This window comes from Ursus arctos, unplaced genomic scaffold, assembly GCF_023065955.2.
Source record: "Ursus arctos isolate Adak ecotype North America unplaced genomic scaffold, UrsArc2.0 scaffold_28, whole genome shotgun sequence".
Classification (NCBI taxonomy): domain Eukaryota; kingdom Metazoa; phylum Chordata; class Mammalia; order Carnivora; family Ursidae; genus Ursus; species Ursus arctos.
Genome location: NW_026622963.1, coordinates 18,630,469 through 18,646,339, shown reverse-complemented (window position 1 = coordinate 18,646,339; position 15,871 = coordinate 18,630,469). Strand labels below are relative to the sequence as shown.

At 43.4% G+C, this 15,871-nt stretch overlaps 1 protein-coding gene across 1 annotated transcript in view; it reads right to left on the bottom strand.

Annotated features, from left to right (window-relative positions):
• The window catches only part of TRPM1 (transient receptor potential cation channel subfamily M member 1), a 69,951-nt gene that overhangs the window by 36,429 nt on the left and 17,651 nt on the right, over window positions 1–15,871 (bottom strand). The window contains exons 11-17 of the mRNA XM_026510259.4: window positions 12,757–12,930; window positions 11,469–11,603; window positions 10,399–10,449; window positions 7,968–8,108; window positions 7,061–7,090; window positions 4,517–4,809; window positions 2,159–2,387 (exon numbers count right to left, since the gene is read on the bottom strand). Of these exons, the coding sequence (XP_026366044.3) occupies window positions 2,159–2,387; window positions 4,517–4,809; window positions 7,061–7,090; window positions 7,968–8,108; window positions 10,399–10,449; window positions 11,469–11,603; window positions 12,757–12,930 (1,053 nt within the window). The remainder of the gene's footprint in view (window positions 1–2,158; window positions 2,388–4,516; window positions 4,810–7,060; window positions 7,091–7,967; window positions 8,109–10,398; window positions 10,450–11,468; window positions 11,604–12,756; window positions 12,931–15,871) is intronic.

Sequence of the window (15,871 nt, the reverse complement as noted above, 5' to 3'; positions counted from 1 at the left end):
TGCCCAGAGAGTTTTTTCTTTTTTACTAAAATCCAGTAATTTAAAAATGTGCGTTAAATAATGAATCATGGAACATTACATCAAAAACTAAGGATATACTGTATGGTGACTAACATAACATAATAAAAAATATTATAAAAAATAAAAATGTGCTTTGATCGTGGTTGTTCTGGGTTGATAAACTCAGGTTTGGAATGTGTTCTTTCAATATATAATTTCAAATCATTTGTCTTCAAGAGAAATCTTTGAATTATATTTTGAGATAATCACTTTGAACAATTTCTGGTTTTAGTCCTTATTGATAATTTCACATTCTGAACAACTTGAGTGATATTTTATGTTGCTATTTCTTTGATAATGTAAGTATTACCTATTGACATCCTATTCCTCTGCTCCATTTTTAATAGCCACAGGAATATTTTCAATTCCTACAAAGTTATCTTTGTAACTTGATGTCATAAACTGAAACCTTTATCACCTGTCTCAACAACTTTTGATAGTCTCAATTGCCCACTTTATAATATGGGACATTATCCTTCTTACTACCCTCCCTTCTGCCTTCCACAACCCAGTTTTTCCCAGCTGTGACCTTGCTTTTGTATTTTCATACTTGGTGGCATTTGTACCCTGTTTAGGAATAATATTTGAGTCTTCAATGCTTTGTCTACGGGACTGTTCTAAAAGCTGAAAACCAAGAAAAAGCATTTCCGTTTTTATTACTATATAAATATTGTTTATTGCATGGCCATATGGCAATTTTAATGTAGAATTCTGGAGCCACAAAAGGATCATGTTCTTGGCATCAGAGGTCAAATGGTCTTTTTTACATTCTACCAGCTGCTCAGAATCATTCTGAATATTAATTTGAATCATAATTGAACCTTAATTTTTGTGTGCATTTTGTTTTCTTCCTGAAATTTGATTTCCCTTCTATGTTCTCATGAAGGATTTTCTTGTTAAGAAACTGTTCTTGTTTCCTTAACCTGTATCTCTGATACTTGTAGCTTCTCAGTAACTCCATCTATTTATTGGACTCATTTCTGTTCTTCTTGAGCACTTTCTTCTGGATCTCACTGACTTCTTATATGCATTTAATCTGACTGACTTTTAATCCTGCTGCTCAGTTTTCATACAGGGATAAAGCATCACCTTCATATTCTTAAGACATGGAGTGGCTTCTATTTGCCAGAACCACACAGCACAACATATAGTGTCTTTTCTTTACTCTCATGGCAATCCCATGAGATTGGTATAATATTTCCGTTAGGGACTGGGTTATCTGAAGATTGGGATCTCTTCTCAAGATAACCTAATAGTTAGTGTGCCTGGGTGGCTGAGTTGGTTAAGTATCCACCTCTTGATCTCAGCTCAGGTCTTGATCTCAAGGTCATGAGTTCAAGCCCTGCATTGGGCTCCATGCTGGGTGTGGAGCCTACTTAAAAAAAAAAAAAGTAACCTGGTCATTAACAGTAGTAAGCAGCAGAACTAGGATTTGATCACAATACACTTTTCTACCCACTACATCCTTTTCAAACCCATTCATAACATCATATTCTCTTATAAACCCCATGTAATGAAAACATCACCAATTAAAATAATATCACACAATTTCAGATTTGTAAAGGGATCACAGAAAGAGTTCTATGGAATATTACTCAGCCAACAGAAACAATGAATACCCACCATTTGCATGCAAATGCAATGAGCACTGGGTGTTATACACAACTAATGAATCATTGAACACTACATCAAAAACTAATGATGTACTATATGTTGGCTAATTGAACATAATAATAACAAAAAATAAAATAAAATACAATAAATATAAAAATATTAAAAAAAGAATGAGCTCAGGTGCCTGCTTTAATGGCAGGTAGATGGCCTGTCTGGGGGCATGTGGATAGTTAGGGTGGACTCCAAGCTCTGTAAGCCAGGCATGCTGGTTTGGTCAGGCATCTGACCACCTGGGTGCAGGTCCTGGACCCACGTCTCACCAGCTCAGACCCTAGGTAAGTGACTTAACGTTGAAGTGCCAGGTTTTCTACTGTAAGGCAAGCATCTCCCCGATGGGGTTGCTCAGAGGCATAAATGAAGCAATCCACAGGAAGTGCCCAGTCAGCAAAGTGCAGAGTAAGAGCTCACAACAAGTCCTACGTACTTTTAGTCCGGGGTTTTTCCTCATTCGCAGCCTTCCCATCCACATGTCAGTCAGCAGCATCTGGCTGCAGGTGTGAGCGATGAAGTCCCGGTGTTTGGCTGCCACCGCCAGCTTGAGGCAGGTGGAGTTGCTCCAGTTCTTGAGCTCATAGGTCAGCAGTTTCATGGCGATCTGCTCGTCGTGCTTATAGGACTGGTCTAACAACTCCACGGCAAGCTGGCCAAAGTCTCTGGAGGGAAGGAAATGCAATCAGGGCTGAAGCTGCAGCGGCCATACACTCTTTGTCAGAGAGACGTGTCCACAGGGACGTCATGGAGCCATAGGACACAGAATCCTGGATTTCCAATCCTCTGCAGTCCGAAAGGTCATGGGGTATGTCCCCAGATGGGAATGGCTGGGACCAGGGCTCTGTGCTCAGTCATGTTGGGGGACTGACTGCTCTTGCTGCAAAGGAAGTTTAGACTGACCCCACATCTGCCCCCCAGGCTCTGGGGGCACAGAGATGAGAAGACAAATTTCCTTCCCTCGAGTGTTTATAGAACAGGGATGCAGACAGAAAGGACAGCAAAGCCCCTGTGGTGATGGAAGTCAGAATATGACTACCCTTTGTGGAGGGTACACGTGGACATTGAAAGGGGACACCAGGAGGCCTGGTTGGTCTGGGCAAGGTCCTGTTTCTTGATCTAGGTTCTGGTCATACCAGTGTGTTCTGTTTGTGAACACATTTGTGTGGATGCCTTTCTCTGCGTGTGAGCAATACTTCAGTAACACACTGGACACAAGAGAACTCAACACTCACAGTGCTATGAAAGAGAGAGGTTCTAGTTGTCTTGGGGGCCTAGAGCAGCAAGGGCCTAGTTGTTGGAGGTGGAGGGTGGGGAAGTAATGGGAGCCAAGTTGGGGGAAGGGGAGAGAGGATGACATAAGTTTAATTATAAACATAAAATGTTTTTAAAGTTTTTTTAAAAAAATTTTTTACTTGAGAGAAAGTGAGAGAGAGAGAAAGAAAGAAAGAAAGAAAGAGCGAGCACAGAGGGAGAGGAAGAAGCAGACTCCCCATTGAGTTAAGAGCCCAGTGTGGGGTTTGATCCCAGGGCACTGAGATCATGACCGGAGCTGAAGGCAGATGCTTAACTCACTGGGCCACACAGGCGCCCCTATAAACATAAAATTTATTCCATTTTCTGCATGACCCTCGTTCAAATATTCGATGGCAGTCATAAACATTCCCTATTCTTTCAACATTTTTCATGGAATGTGGTTTAGATAAAGTTCCATAGTGATCACCCTTCATGAAGTTTTTGTTTCTCCATTTTCGGTAAGATTTCATTCCAATGATGAGCTGAAGGAGGTAGAAGGGAGGAATTATGTGTGGAAGAATGGCCTTCCCTGTTCCCTGAAGAGGAATGCTCTCTGGCCGCAAGTCCTACAGGCTGCGGGGTGACATATTACCATGAGAATCCTCCAGCAAGCAGAGGGAAAGCATTTACCAACCTACTGAGACAGGGGTACCTCCTCATATTTTAGATGACCTTGAATTCTCAATGTGTAGAAATCAGCTAGTGATCTAATTTTATTTAGAAAATAAAAGCAGCATGCCTCAGGAGACAGAGATGTCAGACATGTTAGAGGTTGCCAGAGCTGCTTGTATAGGCCTCAAGTTCATGGGTCTATAAAGTTGGATTGGGACTTCTGTTTTTGGTTCTGCACCTAAGGGACTTAGGAGTGACCAGTCTGTCTTAACGATAAGTGAAAAACTGGACAAGCTGAAAATTGACAGCTCTTCTAAATTCATCAGAGAATTGAGGTCACAGGGCAAACTTCTGCTTCCAAAACCATAGAGACAGAGAAATATGTCAGTGTACTCTGTTCTTCTTAACAAGGCCTGCCCAAAGGAGAAACGAGTTAGCCATAGCCCATCTTACTGGGATATTCTCAGAGCCTAACTGGCCTGGGAGAAGGGAAATACTCAGCTGCAGGACCCTCTAGCTGTCCTGTCCCACCTAAATGGGAGAGAAATGGAGGAGCACTTGGGAAAGTCAAGTTCAGAGGCACATGTTCACTGGAGTTGTACTCTTTTGTGTGTTTCTGTATGGAAATCTGTTTCACTGTCTTCACATTAAAACTCTGTTTCAATAGTTCCCATGAGAGGGCAGTAAAAAAACAAAACAATGACAGTCTAGAAATACCTCAGAGAGACAGAAGAAAAAAATATTGACATGATGGACAAAGTGATTTGTGACCAAGCTTTAAACATAATTGGACTTAAATGAGAAAAATATTGCCGCCCTCCCCCAAAGGGACAGGTCCTCAGGACAATAGTCTCTCCTGGTTCTTAAGTTCCCTCAAGACACTAACTTCGAGTTGTTGTCCAAATCCTGGGAGATATCGTCCACCAGCTCACTCTCGGAGGACTCGTGGGCCATGGACTTGTAGAGCTTACAGGCCACCAGGGCCTTGGCCATGCTCTCCTCGCCTCGCTGCCAGAGGAAGACCGCCATTTTCTGGCGCTTCATCAGCACGGCCCACACCATCAGCTCGTGGAAAGGGTACTGGAACCGACTCACAGCAGGGTCATCCACATCAATGTCAATCTCTTCCTCCTTCTTCTTCTTTTTCTTCTTCTTCCCTTTGGCTGGAGGCTCATCGTCCTGAGAGGAGACAAGCACATTTTTTCATGGTTCTGCCATAAGTGCACAGCAAAGGGTTTCATGACGACCAAAAAAAAGGAAGACCCCTTTGTCAGCATTAATAAAGAGATTTTATAAATACATCTGCTGTTCCCACTTAGTATATTAATTCTTGTGAAAAGAAGCACATGTTTTTTTATAATAAGTAAACCATCTAAACCCAAATGGACTGAAAAGGCATGCTACAGTTTGATGAATTTATACTCCTGGGTTGTCAGGGTTTTGTTTTTTTTTCCCACAAGCCTTTGAAAACTGAGGGCATACAAATAACAAGCGTAGGTGGGGATGTGGAGAATCCTCCTGCACTGTTGGTGGGAATGCAAGCTGGTGCAGCCGCTGTGGAAAACAGCATGGAGGTTCCTCAAAAAATTAAAAATAGACCTACCCTATGATACAGTAATTCCACTGCTGGGCATTTACTCAAAGAAAACAAAAACACTAATTTGAAAAGATACATGAGCCCCTGCATTTATTGCAGTATTATTTACAATAGCTAAGATGTGAAAGCAACACGTGTCCATCAATAGATGAATGAATAAAGATGTGGTATTTATGCACAATGCAATATTACTCAGCCATCAAAAAGAATGAAATCTTGCCATTTGCAACAACATGGGTGGACATAGAAGGTACTACGCTACATGAAATAAGTCAGACAAAGACTAATACTACATGATTTCACCTACATGTGGAACCTAGAAAAAAAAAACGAATAAATAAGCAGACAAACAAACAAACAAACAAACCCAGACTTATATACAAAGAAAAAACTGGTGGTTGTCAGAGGGGAAGGTGTGGAGGGATGGGTGAAATAAGTAAAGGGGACTCAGGGGTACATACTTCCAGTTATAAAATAAACAAGTCATAGAGAAGAAAAGTACAGCATAGAGAATATAGTCAATAACGTTGTAATAACACCGTATGGTGACCGATGAAGACAACGCTTATCGGGGTGAGCACTGAGTAATGCATAGAACTGTTGAATCGGTTGTACACCTGAAACTAATATCACATTGTGTGTCACCTATACTTCAATAATAAATATTTTAAAAAGCCTGAGGACATGCTGCAAAACTGAAACAAAGAATACACTAATATACAAACACACCCCGGGAGAGGTTAAGTTTATTTCCTCGGGGAAGTCTCCCAATATCAATGCTCATTTGCCAGACATAGGCGAACCAGAGATTAATAGGAAAATGTAGAAAGGGGTAGAGAAAAATGTCGTAGGTTTCCCTATCAATGTTTAAGGGTAGCAAACATTCCCTTTTAAATGAGCTTTGTCCTTTCATGTGTATGGTGCAAAGGGAAGGCCAAAATTTCCATTTCCTAAAGGGATGATCAAGGATGGTTCTGAAAATAGAACAGGATCCAAAAGAAAGATGTGTAACGACAGAGAGAATTGGGGGCGAAACATGGAAGCAAAATGAAAATTTGTGGGGCTCAGATTATTGCAGGCTAAAACCTCAGTACTCAGTGGAATAATAGACACGGATATTTATTCTTTTGCAAACAGCTTTCCCAATTACCGACACTTACTCTTCAATGCCTCAGAGGTTGTGAATTTCTTCCATTCCCTCAGATGAGGAAGTTGTGCCCCAAAGTCTGAATAACTTGCCCACATTCACACAACTGAAGTGGCTGGGCTGGGGGCCTGGCTCTCCAATTCCTATCATGCGTTATTCATGGCTGACCTAATTGTTACAGTCTCTTAATGAGTTAGTTGTAACATTTCTACTGAAACTGCCATACCTTGACCTGGATTTAAATGTTTTTGTTATAGTTTTCTAATTTGCCTCCGTAAAACTGCAATTACAGTAATTTAGGGAAGGTTGTTCTATAGAGGTTAAAAATTGCCATATAGAAATTTAAAAATAAACACATAATATACCAAATTGGCCCTGCATCAGGCTCCATGTTGAGGGTGGAGCCAGCTTAAGACTCTCTCTCTCCCTCTGCCCTTCCCCACCTCTAAATACACACACACACACACACACACACACACACACACACACACACCTACACACATACACACATATATTTAAAGAATATACCAAATTAAATAAAAATCCACACATGGCTATAAAATGTTATAAAACATTTCCTTGATCCATTGAAAACAACCTCAATTTTACATCAAACAAATACAACACAAAGAGGGCTACATATATTTGATGACGATATAAAACCAATGAAAACATATCTTACTTACTTCCATTCCTAGAAGTTTAAGAGCTTTAGGCTGCATAATAAAAGAGGAAAAAACATCCAGTTAATCAGATAACTAGTGGTAGTAGCAGTAACGTTAGTAGTACCTTAGCAGTGTTGTTAGTAGGGGACAGAATCCTAGGTTAACAAGTACTTTGTATCATTAACAATTGAGGGCAATACACAAGGAAAGGAAATGCTCTAATATGGAAACTGCTTCTGGACAGCCAAAGTCAGAGAAGAAAGTTGTGCAAACACATGACCCTTATTCCAGGTAGAACTAGAGAGTTCACTAACAGAAATGCAGACACAGAGCTTTCGGGGCTCTATGTGGGGGGCAAGAGGAGGGCTTCATGGAAGATCTGACATTTGGGTTGGGCTTGCAATATGCACGGAATTTTGATCAGGGGAAAGACATGGCTGGTACAATAGTACAATTTGATTTTGGCAGAGGTTTGTGGTCTCCCATGACAGCGTGGAACAGCTCTCAGGCTGTCAGAGAGGCTTGGATGCTGTGATAAAGAGCTTGGCAGTGATTCCTCAGGTGGTGGGGAGCACTGTAAGTATTTGAGCAGGGAGTGCACGGTCCCTTGCTTTGGAAGATGAAGGTGGCTATAGGAGTAGGATGGATTGGAGAAGGCAGACAAGGCAGCCCAGGAGGAAGTCTGTTGCAGACAAAAGACAGGAGCAGATGTAATTGATGGGCCAAGGGCCTGCCTTATTCAGGGGATACAGGCTCTGTGTGAAACAGGGGCATCTCTAGGGACCGTGCAGCCTCACACCTGGATTGCTACAGGAGGAAGGAAAGGTGCACTTGGGGATGGGATGATGAACTTGGCTTTGAACAGGCTGAGTTATACTGGAAAGGACAGCAAGGGACCACAGAACATCACAAGTTCATTTTGTTCTACCCTCTTAGGTCCAAACAAGTTGTTGTAAAGGGTCCGAAAGCTCTTCCGAGTATAATTGCAGCGGTATGCTCCACCCATGAGGTACTCCAGCACAAGCCCTATGTCAATGAGGCTGATGTGGTAATCAGGTGGCAGGTTGCCCTGGAAGAAAAGAAGGTGTGTCTTAGGCCCTGCAAGAATGCATTCCAAGTGTGGTCTTCATTACACACCTTGGATGTAAGTGGACATTCCTGGCCACCACTTGGGTGTTGAAGTATGGAATGGAGCATTAAGCAATATTTAGTCCATTGCCATATAGCTGAGGGAGATGAAGGGACAAGCCATACTTCAGAAAATGGCTTAAATTTTCCCAGTGAAAAGAGTTAGAAACCCATAAGACTGGAGGGTAGAGCCCTGGGCTTGTCCATGGGCTGGTTCAAGATGGTCTGCAGTGTGCACCTGCAGATGTAGAGGAGATACGGTGCACCTGTCATGGGACCTCCTTTGTGAGAGCCTATGAGTTGTGTTGAGAAGGTGCTTTGATAGCTGCTTGCAGGGGAGAAGCTGGCTTCAGGAGACTGAAGTCCAGATTTTGTGTTAAAGGAGGAAGTGACCTGCATGACGGGAAGGAGGACTCCACAGGAGACAGTGGGAAGACAGAGTATCCCTCGGACTGGGAATTTCTTAGAGAAAGTACCACACAGTGCCCTGTGACTTTTTGGGGGACCCCCTCAGATTTCAGTAAGAATACACACCCCACAAAGTGTCTGGTGTGACTGGGAGTCAGTGAAGGGGCAGAGTGTTGCAACAAAATACAACAGGGTATGTTGAGATGAGGTTGGCCAATCATTCATGTCCCTGGACAGCTGACTTATGGAGGCAGAGATGACCAGTCAACTGTAAGGATTTTTTTTTTTTTTTGCTATATGCCATTTATTATTGCTTGTTTAATTTCAAATGGCTGAAATGATGGTGGGAACCCGGGGTCCTTTGCACGGAGAATACACATTCCAAATGTCCTCCCTTTACATTAGAACTGGCCATATTTACCAAATACTTCACTCAGGCATTAAGGAGTTTGTTCAGCTCCTATTGAACTCCTACCCAACATCAGGGATTCCATTTGTAGAGATAAGGAGGTGCAGCCCTGTCCTCCGTGAGCTCACTGCTCTAGAGGAGGGGGCAAAGCCATAAACAGCGAGTGTGGCCCTGAACTCCTCAACTCTGGGCAGGTGGGAGGGTAAGAGGCACACCTGAGGTAACCAGAAGCAGGTGGAGCAGAAACTGCAGGGGACAAAGATGAAGGGCTCTGCAGACATGAGCAAGGCATGTGTACCCCGTGGTGGGGATGTGACCAGAAAGAGTAGGGGATCTTGATGAACGAGGCCCAGTGGGGTACAATTTCCTTAGAAGACCTTGAACTTCATGAGATTTTGGAGGATTTTAAGTCAGGGAGTCCTGTGACTGGGATGGTCATAGGACGTGGGGCTGGAGGTGGAAAGAGGATACTTGAAGCCATTTAGGTGAGAAATGGTTGGGTATGAACTTGAATAACTGTGGCTTTTGAATGTTTGCTCTTCCTAATCTAAGAAATCTGGGAAATCAGATTCCTAATGCAGGAAGCAAGGGCACTGGTCCCTCTTGGTTCCCGGATCCACTGATAATGCACTGATCCAATGAGTATCTCTAGAAGTTGAATTCTTATATTCTTAGAAGTACACATTTGTATAAAGGATGGCCAGACTACCTAGGACTCCAAAAACTCTATTCTCTTTTGAATTATTTTTTCCTGCTCAGAATACGAATACACGTTCCACACTTTGCAAGCCAGGGACTGCATCCTAGAGAAATGAATCACTCACAGGTTGACTCAATCTAATCCTCTAGCCTGTGGCGACATGACAGAACAGAGCGAACGAGATCCTACAGGAACACAGACTGTAAGTAGTTAGTAGCAGGGGAAAGGGGGGAAAACATCTATCACTCACTAACGCGAGAACAAGAAGAAGAACTGCTTCAGCACAGAACACACACAGTGACATGAGGCACGTTCCTTCTGGAAACTGCCTCAGTGAAGGAGCGAGCAGAGGATCTTAAAGTAGATACAGAACACGAGGCTCCACTGACAGAGGGAGGCTCAGGTCAGCGGGAAGATGACACCTCCCTGGCTGTGGCCCCGGGCGTTGCTAATGGTGCCAAAGTGCCATAACCACACAGTCATTCAACACGAGCCTAGCATGCGTGGGGATGAACGTGTGTGTGTGTGTGTGTGTGTGTGTGTGTGTGTGTGTGTGTGTATTAGTTTTAAGTAAACTCTTCTATGGAGAGAGGAGTTCATTATTTCTGATGCCGCCAATAATATGACAACACATTTTAGAAATTCAAAAATTGCTTTATAAAATGTCTTATTGAAAGACGCCGTTGGGTAAGAATTACAAAATGACAGACTGACCTTTTTTACATCCCTCACCAGCAAATGAAGTGTGTTTGGTGGACCCAGCCTCTGAAAGAGAAGCATTCAGCCATATTAAATATGTTTTTCTCTTGAACTCTTGCAGCTAAATCCTACCCTACTCTATAGAATTAATGACTTGTGAGAGCTGGAATGTAACGCACTGTCAGTATGTTTCTTTTACAAGATAGGACTGGTTGTGGTTAAGAAGTATCCAACGTGGGGCGCCTGGGTAGCTCAGTTGTTAAGCCTCTGCCTTCAGCTCAGGGCGTGATCCCAGCGTTCTGGGATCGAGCCCCACATCAGGCTCCTCAGCTGGGAACCCACTTCTTCCTCTCCTACTCCCCCTGCTTGTGTTCCCTCTCTCTCTGGCTGTCTCTCTCTGTCAAATAAATAAATAAATAAAATCTTAAAAAAAAAAGAAGTATCCAACATGTTCAAAAATATGTTAACTACTTTCTATTGAATTATTTTGAAGGGCATCTTATGGTGTGCAATATTGTGTGAAAAATTCAGCAAGGACCAAACAACTGCTGAGGACCATTTTCACTATGTGAAATTTTAGAATGGGGACAGAGAATGTAAATTCTCAAAATCCACATTGTAATAATAATATACGCCAAGGGGATTTCGCCCATATACTTGCATTCTCAGATAGTGGAGCTCTTTGCTGTGAAAGCTTAGTGAAAGCTTAGTTGTACATTTTTCACTGAAGCTGCCTAAAAAGGTAGGGGTCCCAAGGAACTGCTCATCCTGGTAACTTTTCACTCCGCTAATGACTGAGGATGTGAGATTTCCTCTTTATATAAACTAGTCTTCATATACCACACCTGGGTTCTTATTGCAGCTGTCTGGCGATGCATGGCAGTAGTTGGTAAGGACATGAACCTAAGCAGTGGCCAGCGTGGGTGAGAACAGCCACCTGTCATTAAATGATGGGCCTCCCAGTGGAAACCAGTGCCCCATTGATTCTGTGCTCATCTAAGGGCACTTATGCAAAATATGCACTGGTGATAAATATAATCCATCGGCTAGCTCCCCTCTGCCCTCCCTCCTTCGAGAACACTCACTGTGTTGTAAAGCTCTTCCAGCCTTGGGATGGTAAGAAAGTGTTGCATGTTCACTCCATTTTCAATCAGGAGCTTCACGAAGTCCACTCGATCTAGGACTAAAGCATCCAGCATGGCTTGTTCCAGAGCATTTACCTGAACGAAACATCAGGAGGGAGCTGCTGAGTGGCCTCTCAGAGGGACTCCAGCAAGACACAGACTAGAAGCATCTGGCAAAACGCAGTCTGACCGCCCCCCTGCCCCCGCTGGACCCTAGAGCATGCTGAACCTGGTTCTCTTTGCAGTAAACACACCCCATCTCCCTCTTTTTTCTCAGTTTAGCCCCTACCTTTCCTATCAAAGTATCAAAGCTTGATAAAAGGAGAAAAGTAAATGCTTCTCTCCTCTTCAAAACAAATTGAAGAGGATTCAAAATTACAGCCAAACTGGTGTTGCTCTCTCCAGTTTCAATTTTGTTTGAATTAAAATGGAGTTTATTTGCTTTTCTTTTGAAATAAAGATGGGAAAGAAAAACCGTATAAGCTGTAGTATTTTTTGCAAAATGCAACTACAACCAAGCTCCGGACTCCATAAACAATGTATTCTGAGGTGGTGGATTGTAATATTTTATATGCTATTATCTATTGTGTGTGCTTCTGTCCTTCAAAAATGATGGAACCTGCAGCATACAGTGTAATGTGAAGCCTTCTGGAGAGAGCAGCTGGGGAGAGTTTGTCTTCTTGACTGAGGATGGCTGCATGCTAGCCGGGTGGGACTCGTGGGCACACAGCGTGCCACGAGGGTTAGTGGCCGTGCCAATGCCCGTCACATGTCACTGCAGAGGCCCAGCACCTTCCTTGCCCGTGTCCTCAGAGCAGCAAGCCGGGAACACCATGCAGCATGCGGCTCAGCCTCCTGGCCCAGTCGAGTGCTGTTACCTGCACATCCCAGTCGTGGGCTCCTTCTTCTGTTCCCGGAACTGTGTTTGTTTTGTAATAATTGGTTTGTTTCCCATGTTTTCAGGCATCAAGCATCTATGTGTCTGCCAGGCAGAGAGAGCCAATGTTGGGAACCTCCCTGAGGGGCTTCATTCTCCCACAAAGCAAGAATTTTTGGCATTTGTGAAACCTGCCATAGCCTTTTGAAATATTGACACTATCCCATCAGTGCTCTGCCAATGCCTCCCGGCACTCAGGGCCTCTGTAGGGCTGAAGTAAGGACAACAGCGACTGACCCCTTTCCCTGGAGAAAGTGTAACCGTCTCGTGATCGCCTTGATCTCAGGAAAGGGGAGCAAAGACTGCACGTACCCAGTTCAGCAGCTCGATCTTCCGGGGGTCGGTTTCTTCCTCTACCTCCTCTTTCACTTTCCCTTTCTTCTTGCCTTTTCCTTTCCCTCTTCCCCCCTTGGTGGTTGCTGTTGGTGGCTTCTTTTCTTTCTCCGTGACCTTGTTATCCGTCGGGGGCGCCAGGCTTCCCAGGGGCTGCAGTCCACAGCAAACAGAGTTGGGAAAAGATGTTAAAGCTGCATCAAAAACTAATGATGTACTGTATGGTGACTAACATAACATAATAAAAAATTAAAAAAAAAAAAGCTGCCGTTTGCCCCAAGACAGGCACATGAGCCCCCCTCACCTCTGGGTGCACACATGTGCACACGCACATGCATGCACGTATAAGCACACAGGCACCCATGCACAAACATGCACACACGTGCACATGCGAGCACACACACAAGTGCACGCACACACTTGGTCATTGCAGGCCCGCCACCTGCAGGAGGAGGCCCTGATACCATGAACCACTGTTACTCATGTGTTTGACGAAGCACATTTATGTACTTAAAGTGGATGACATTTTGATTCACGTGTGTTTTGCCCAAAGGAAAGATGCTGAGAGGTAAGTTCAAAGGCACCAAAGGCAAGTTGCTAATGTAGAAAGAAGGAAATGATTGTGAAGGGATCAGAGACAATGGGTATATCTGGTATACCCGAGGATGCCTGTTTGGATAGAACCGTGACTGAGTTTATTGGTGGTTAAAGAAGGCCTCCTGGGTGTTACTGAGGTGAATGCAATGTGGTGACAGACTGACTGCATCAAAGGAAGAATTTGTTCCACTCAGAAGAGGAGGGAGTGCAGAAGTGGGACTTGGCCCCTGGACCTATCTTCTGGCCACATGGAGAACATGACGGGGGAGGGGAGGACGGGAATACAGCCCTGGTGCAGACACAGTGACACCAACATTGAAACAAAGTTGCCTCCTCCAGCTGCTGTCTTATCTTGCCAGACTTGCCCTGTCCTCTGGCCAAACTCTTCTGGTGAACCTCATGCAAAGTCTCCATCCCCTCCCTTCCCACATTCTGCTGCATGTACCCCATGCTGCTTCTTCCCATCTGTCCATGGCTCTGGCCGTGGCCACGGATGGCTGTTCTGGTGTCACCCGACAGGTGTTTCCCAGTCCTTCTCATGCTGGGCTCTTAGTGCATCTGGGACTCTGCTGCCTGCTTCCTCCTCAAGCCTCTTCTCCCTGATTCTCAGGCAGTGCACGCTCTGTTTTCCTATCAGGCCACTGCTTCTCAGCATAGGCTGTAAATGCTGAGGCTCTTTAGGGCTCTGTCCTCAGCCCCCTTCCTTTCTTCTGTATGCTCCCTTGACAACCTTGTCAAGGCCCATACTGCCAGTCCCCATGTATTTGCACATGACCTGTCCTTTCTAGCCTCAGTCCATGTCTCTCCCTAGAGTTCCTCCTGCCAACTTAGCACCTCTACTTGGATGTTCAAAGGCTCTTTCAGCTCATAATGTCCAAAACCACACTCAAAAACCACTCCCTCCAACCTACTCATCTCCCAGTGTCCTTTAACTCAGTGAAGTGGCAAGCCAGAGAATTGAGGATGATTGCTGACATCTCACTCCTCTCACTGCCCTCCTCCATGATTAATCTGTCTCAAAGTGCAATTGTGTTTAATCCTAAATATTGCTTTATTCTGTCCTATTTTTGACTTCTCTGCCTCTGATCTAGCCCAAGGTGATGTCTCTCTCCTGAATTACTTCAATAGCCTATTAAGAGGGCTCCTTCCATCTGCCATTGTACCCACCCAATGCATTTTCCACATTAAATACAGAACGATCCTAATGATGTAAATGAGACCATGCAACTCTCCTGCTTCAAATCCTTAAGTAGGGCAAGGCAGAGATTGTATTGAGGACATCATGCATATTTGTGTGGTTCCTGATCAACACAGAGATGTGGGTGAATGTCCTGGCTGACTCCTCATGCAGACAAGACTATTACAATCCTCACGGAAAAACTGACACAGCATTCAACAAATGGTGTTGGGGAAACTGGACATTCTCATGCAAAAGAATGAAGCTGGACCCTTATCTAACATAGTATATAAAAATTAACCCAAAATGGATCAAAAATCTAAATGTAAAAGCTAAAACTACAAAACTCTTGGAAGAAAAACTAAGGCAAAGCTTCATGACATTGGATTTGGCAATGACTTCTTGGATATGGTGCCAAAGGCAGCGAAAGAAAAAATAGGCAAATGGGACTGCATCAAAATTAACAACTTGTGCATCAAAAGACAGTATCAACAGAGTAAAGACAACACACCTAATGAAGAAAATACTTGCAAATCACATATCTGATAGGAGGTTAATATCTAGAATTTATAGAGAACTCCTAAAACTCAACAACAGCAAAACCCAGACTGACTCAAAAATCAAGAAAAGAACTTGAATAGGCATTTCTTAAAAGAAGATCTGCAAATGCCCAAGCACATGAAAAGATGCTCAATATCATTAATCATTAAAGAAATGCAAATCAAAACCACAATGAGAGGACCCCTATCAGAAATGAGTGTTGGCAAGAATGTGGCAAAATTGGAATCCTGTGCACTGTTGGAGGAAATGTAAAATGGTACAGCTCCCATCGAAAAGTTTGGCAGCTCCTCAAAAAAACTAAAAATAGAATAACCATATGATCCAACAATTCCATTTCTGAGTATATATCCAAAATAATTGAAAACAGGGTCTCAAAGAAGTATTTGTGCATCCATGTTCATAGCAGTGTTATTAAAAATAGCCAAAATGTGGAAGCAACCCAAGTGTCCACTGATGGATGAATGGATAAGAAAATGTGGCCTATACATACAACAGAATAAATTAAGCCTTAAAAAGGAAGGAAATCCTAATACATACCAGAACAGAAATGAACCTCGAGTATATTAAGCCAAGTGAAATAAGTCAGCCACAAAAGGATAAATACTGTGTGATTTCACTTGTATGAGGTATTTAGAGAGGTCAAATTCATAGTGACAGAAAGTAGAATGCGGTGCCAGGAGCTGGGGGAAGTAGGAAAGGGGGAGTTATTGTTTCACAGGTATAGAATTTTAGTTTGACAAGATGAAGAATCTGTGGATG